The 6000-nt window shown below is 40.7% G+C and overlaps 1 protein-coding gene across 2 annotated transcripts in view; it reads left to right on the forward strand.

Annotated features, from left to right (window-relative positions):
* Nucleotides 1-4465, forward strand: part of TPX2 (TPX2 microtubule nucleation factor) — a 29123-nt gene extending 24658 nt beyond the window's left edge. The window contains exons 13-17 of one of the 2 annotated variants that reach the window (XM_073607323.1): nt 234-407; nt 496-642; nt 1731-1842; nt 2121-2308; nt 4289-4465. In XM_073607323.1, the coding sequence (XP_073463424.1) occupies nt 234-407; nt 496-642; nt 1731-1842; nt 2121-2308; nt 4289-4399 (732 nt within the window). In that variant the 3' untranslated portion in view covers nt 4400-4465. The remainder of the gene's footprint in view (nt 1-233; nt 408-495; nt 643-1730; nt 1843-2120; nt 2309-4288) is intronic. The other variant, XM_073607325.1, reaches the window with a different exon arrangement.
* The last annotated feature ends 1535 nt before the right edge of the window (nt 4466-6000 follow it).

The following is a 6000-nucleotide window of genomic DNA, read 5'->3' on the forward strand; positions in this document are numbered from 1 at the left end:
CAGGATCTAAGGGGCTCCACTGGAAGCCCAGTGTGTTATACTTCTAAAATGATACTCCAGGCACCAGGTGTCTGTAGTTAAGTAGTATTACGTTTAGGCATATTTTAGACAAGGACCGGTTCACTTGAAGTCCTTAACATGCCTCAAATATATAATCACAGGAATCTGGTTGTTTAGCGCAAGAACTTTCCTCTGCATATGAAAAAATCGGTCCACATGTTCTTTTGTTACAGGAGGAGTCGGTCCCTGTTATCAAAGCCAATCCAATGCCTTATTTTGGAGTCCCCTTCAAGCCAAAATTAGTGGAGCAGAAACAAGTAGAAGTGTGTCCCTTTTCGTTTAATGACCGTGACCAACAAAGGATGGAAGAAAAGTCAAGAAAACTGGAAGAGCTTCGGAATGCAGAGGTAAGCAATTGGGTTGTTGAACATTGAACTGCCATCTACTTTTTATAGATGCTAAAAAAAAATTTAAAAAAAAAAATGTTTTTTCTAGCCTCCCAAGTTTAGGGCTCAGCCTCTACCTGATTTTGACCACATCAGTCTTCCTGAGAAAAAGGTGAAGGAGAAAACACAACCAGAACCATTTAAGCTGGAACTTGATAAACGAGGAGAGACCAGGCATCAAATTTGGAAACGTCAGGTGTGTATAGCAGAGTTAAAAATATATATCTGTAATTTTAAATTGTGAATATGTAGAGGGTTGCCGAGGATGCTCATTTATCTGTAAATGCTTTGCAGCCAAGAAGTTGCATGTGCTATACATGCATATAACCAGCTAAGATGTAATTCTTTAAAGTGGTTATGAAATCAAAAGTGTGTGTGTGTGTGTGTTTTTTTTTTTTTTCCTTCCACTGGCTCTTGCTGCTGTCAGTCAAATCCTGTAAGGGAGGAGGTAACCACACTTTGTGTCTACGGACGCACACAGCCCAGCTCGAAAGTGCACTTGAATGTATGCCCCAAAGGAAGCTGTGTTAAAGTGGTTGTAAACCCTCTGGGACCACTTTTACCTACAGGTAAGCCTAGATTAAGGCTTACCTGTAGGTGCAACAAATATCTCCTAAACCTACATGGTTTAGGAGATATTTGCAAAAGGCTGGCACCGATGTCTATGGCGCATGCGCCGTAGACAGCGCCGCACTGAGCATGCCACTACTAACGGCGATCATGCCGTTAGTAGCAGCTCCCTCACACATGCGCGTGAGCGACATCATCACAGCTCCGGACAGTCACAGCGCAGGAGCTGCGATACCCGGAAGTCACTCCGGGATAGATGGCAACGATGAAGGAGAACGAGGGGTCGCTTCAGGGTCTTCCATCTCAGGTAAGTGATTCATAATGAGCTAGTATGCTATGCATACTAGCTCATTATGGCTTTGCCTTACTGTGTGTGGGGGTTTTTTTTTTTTTTTTTTTTTTCCCCCTGCCTTTTACTTCCTCTTGAAAACCTCTGAGGGGGAGCCAACAGTGCAGGCCAAGGGACCCCAGAAATGGAGGTAAGGTGCCACCCTGTACAATACCATTTGAACACAGCAGGTGAGTAACGTGGTTAAAAGTGTAACACCAGGAAGTACCTGAATGATGTAATGTTGTGATGACTGCAGGTAAAAGAAAAGGAAAAAGATATATGTATCTCTATCTATATCCCGTTTTGATCTATTGGTAACAGATTTTGGATCATCTTTGACGGCAAACTTTTTTTTTTTTTTTTTTTTTCTCCTTCCTATTCAGATTGAAGAAGAACTTAAACAGCAAAAGGAAATGTCCATGTTCAAAGCACGGCCTAATACTGTGACCCACCAAGAGCCGTTTGTGCCTAAGAAGGAAAGTCGAATCTTGACAGGTATGTTTTAGCCTTCTCTAATATTACTTTCCATCACTTCTCTTGACTGGCACAATTGTCTGTCACATGTTACTGCACCAGTTTTCTGGTATGGGTTTCCTGGTACTTAAAAGGAACTTCTTTTTTTTGTAGGACACTGCTAATGGGCCATGCTTTGTACCTAAATTTAGGTTATTGAAATAACGTAAAACCAATCTGTGAAAAAGGCAAATGCCCATGAGCAGTGTTGTCCTTTCTCCTTGTTGCACCAATTTTGTCCTTTTTGTTTCTAAACTTAGAGAGCCTTTCTGGTTCCATAGTGCAGGAAGGCTTTGAGTTGGCAACAGAGAAGCGCGCTAAAGAGCGCCAGGAGTTTGAGAGGCGTCTAGCGGAGCTGGAGACCCAGAAAAGGCTTATGGAAGAAGAGGATCGTAGGCGGCAGGAAGAGGAGGAAAAGGAGGAGATTAACCGGTTAAGACAAGAAGTGGTAGGCATCTCAAATGTAGCATTGAAAACTATTTCCATATAAACACAAATGCATATAAGGACTTTTACTTGCCAATTAATTTGTCTGACTATCTAATTTTGTCATACAGAACAACCCTAGCAGTGCAAGAGTTTGTTGTGGTGTTATGTGGGTTTGTCATGGGGTGTGTGTGTGTGTGTGTGTGTGTGTGTGTGTGTGTGTGTGTGTGTGTTTGTTTTTTTTTTTTTTTGTTTTGTTTTTTTTCCCTGCCTCAAACTCTAGGGAGGCCATCTGATTATTTCTTGTGCTCCAGGAAAGTAAAAGCATTATGTGCTAGTATGCATCGCATACTAGCACATAATTCGAAACTTGCCTGAAAATGAAGCCCTCATTGTCGATGCCGGAGGTCCCATCCATCTTCTGGATCAGTGGACTCTGGCTGTGTTACTGGCCAGAGCCACGTGAAGTTGCTATTGCACGGGAGCCACCGGTCACTGTGCAGGGCTCTGAAGAAAAAGCACAGGGTGACTGTTTGTTTCTTCAGAGCACATGTGCCGATGTGTTCTGCATATACAATAAATATATCCACAACAGTGCATGTGTTTAGGAGATAGATATTTACAGTACCCACAGGTACAAAAAAAATCGATGGTTTACTTGCACTTTTAAAACTATTTGTAAACAATATTTGTTTAAGTTGGGAGTGGAATGCCATACAATCATTCTCATTGGCATCACCCCATGTGTAAGTCAAAAGGCGGAGAACCAAATAAAGGTGGGTCTTTGACTATGCCTCTGAAAACACAACATATAAAGTAAAAAATTTTAATATAATTTGCAAATTCCTTAAAAAGCGGCATAAAACCATAGCGTTTTATACCATACAGTGTATGTTTAATGAGTAGGTTAACTCGTTTCACGGGAACGCCGCTTCTTCAGGGCCACATTAGCCAATACAATGTATAGCTCTTGACTGTAATCTCTAACTGTACCATGCACTATCAAGGGGTGGTAAAACAGAAGAACAAAAGTCTCCAAAGAGGGTTACGCCTTCTGGCCCATTAGACCTACCCACCACACATGGAAGTATAGATATGAAAATATCTTGTGATGCAATTGCGATACCATTATCCAGCAGCACGAAGCGGGGGTTCCCACAAAACTTGACTTGCTGATCAATGAACATATACAGGATCTCCAATTTCTTTACTAAAGAAATCGTGATGCTCTGTACTGTATACTATACAACTCTATGGTGTTATACTTTTTTTTGCACTTTAACTGCTTCCGGACCGCTCCCCATGCACATATATTGTGGCAGAGCGGCCCCTCCAAAATCACGTACCTGAACGGAGGATTGCTGAGTGGGGGGGGGGGGGGGGGTTATATGGCGATCCTTACAGCTGTTTTTGCTAATGTCCACAATCGCATGAAGGTTGTTGCCTATAACCCTGAGGAAAGACCTTCCAATGAGGACACTTTTTTTTTTTTTTTTTTTTTTTTTTTTTTTTTTATACAGTCCACTTCCCATTTCTTGTCTGGTCATAAGCCTAGGCTTATTACATTCACAGCTCTCTCACTCTTGTGAGTTTGCCAGGAGAGCGGTCATAAGAGGGCCAATGAGAGCTGCAGGTGTTCGCCTCTGTCTGTAAATCCAGGGAGTGAACAGGCAGCAGCTTCAGCTGCCCACAAATAAAATGGCTGCAGCCAGACTCGGCGGAGGGAGATTTCTGCAGCATATTTGGAAAGTACAGAATCATAGTATATATAAACTGATATGCAAAGTTGGTTGGAGGGAAGCTTCAGAATGGCAAAGATGGTTTTTATTACAAATTATGTGAGCAGACTGCAGTTCTTGAAGGAAAATCTTCCCACTGGGAATACTAATGGCAAAGAAAAACCCTGCTAGTTGCTAGTCATTACTCCATCCAAAATGGGTAAAAAAAAGTTTGGACTATAACACTCGGCTTTATGGCTAATTTATTTTTTTTTATTTTTTAGGTCCACAAGGCTCAGCCTGTCAGGAAGTTCAAACCCGTGGAAGTCAAAACAAGCGATCTTCCCCTCACCGTTCCCAAATCCCCCAAATTTTCTGAGCGATTTAAGATCTGAAAATTGCATCTGGTAATGCAAGTGTGTAAAGATGTTTGAGGTAGATCATATCTCAAGGGAACCCTCTCAAAGCAGAAAGAAGAAAAAAAAAAAACTGGGGTAGAGGGGGGGAAAAAAAAAGTAGTGTTAAGATTTGCATTTTTAAGTATTTTTGGGAAATGTGCAAATACTAAAGGGTTTCATGTAAAGTCTCTGTAAATACTAGCTATAACATTTTTCATTTTTTTTTTTGTTAATTTTGATTTAGTGTACAGTAACTTTTTTTTTTTATTTTTATGTTAATAAACCTATATAAAATTCCCAATGTAGGCCTTTTTTATTTTCAAATATTTATTTTCTAACCTACCCTAGTGTGGGTTTTGTTGTTTTTGTTTCTTTTTCTGTGGATGGTCACCTAATTTTCAGCTCCTTGCACACACTGGTCTTGAATTATTTGTTCTCTGACAATTCATGATGGGGGTTGTGCCCCCCCCTTTCCCGAGACTTCATGTTAAAAGATGCACAAATCTGAGGTGCAGAACATAAAACCTGATTTTTTTTTTTTTTTTTTTTTTTTTTTTTTTTTTTTTTTCCCCTGCTAAAGTAACAAACTTGTCTCTTCCCCATCTCTCCGCTTATCAGTATATCCCTTGTTGGCACATGATTAATTCTGTACAAGTTGGTCCGTGTGCTGCTACTTCCTTTTCCAAGCTAAGCTCTGCTTTACAGGGGACTACATGTGCCAAATATAAAGACATATACCTAAACTGCTTGTTTGTCTTCTATCTACCTGGAGTTTAACTTAAACTACTTAAAGCGGAGTTCCACCCAAAATTGGCACTTTCGCTTTAAGTGCAGGTAACCCCCTGACATGCCACATGTTGGCATGTAATTTTTTTGGAGGTGGGTGGACACCCGCCTTTTTAGAGGATCCAGCTCCCACTTCCTGCAGCACTGTGGCGCTGGAATGAAGTTCACAACCCCCCACCCGGTAATCATCTGGGACCGTTTTTTTCTTTTTGTGTGTTAACTTTGTTTTATTTATTTAAAATATATATATATATATATATATATATATATATATATATATATATATATATATATATATATATATATATATATATATATATATATATATATATATATATTAGTTTAGTTTGTCTTTAAAAGAGCTATTTTTTTTTGATTCATACTTGCCTTGATGGATGATGGAGCATCGGACCGATGGCTCTGTTGTCACAGCGGAAAGCTGCTGTCAGTATCTCTCTTCTGCTTCTGCACGCTCACTGGATGGCTGAGATGTGGGGAGAGGCTGCCTCAGCGGCTTGCTGAGACATCCATCAGCCGAGGCAGATCCAGACTTGGCAGGCGGCATGACGCGCTGCCTTGACCTGATGGTAGTGGCGTCAGGAGAGCGGACCTCAGCCTGCACTTCCTGTCTTCATGGGAGTATTCATATACAGTATATCTGATTTACCTGCAAGAATAAAAATTTGTTCTGGAAGAATTTTTGTGGCTTATGATCCTGCATGAATGTTAAGATAATTTGTGTCAATAGGTGTGCCAAGGAGGTGTAATGTCACTTGAGGTTTCGCCCCCTGTGGAGGAAACTGAATAGAAAA

Source organism: Aquarana catesbeiana, linkage group LG12 (genome assembly GCF_042186555.1).
Source record: "Aquarana catesbeiana isolate 2022-GZ linkage group LG12, ASM4218655v1, whole genome shotgun sequence".
In the NCBI taxonomy this organism is placed as follows: Eukaryota; Metazoa; Chordata; class Amphibia; order Anura; family Ranidae; genus Aquarana; species Aquarana catesbeiana.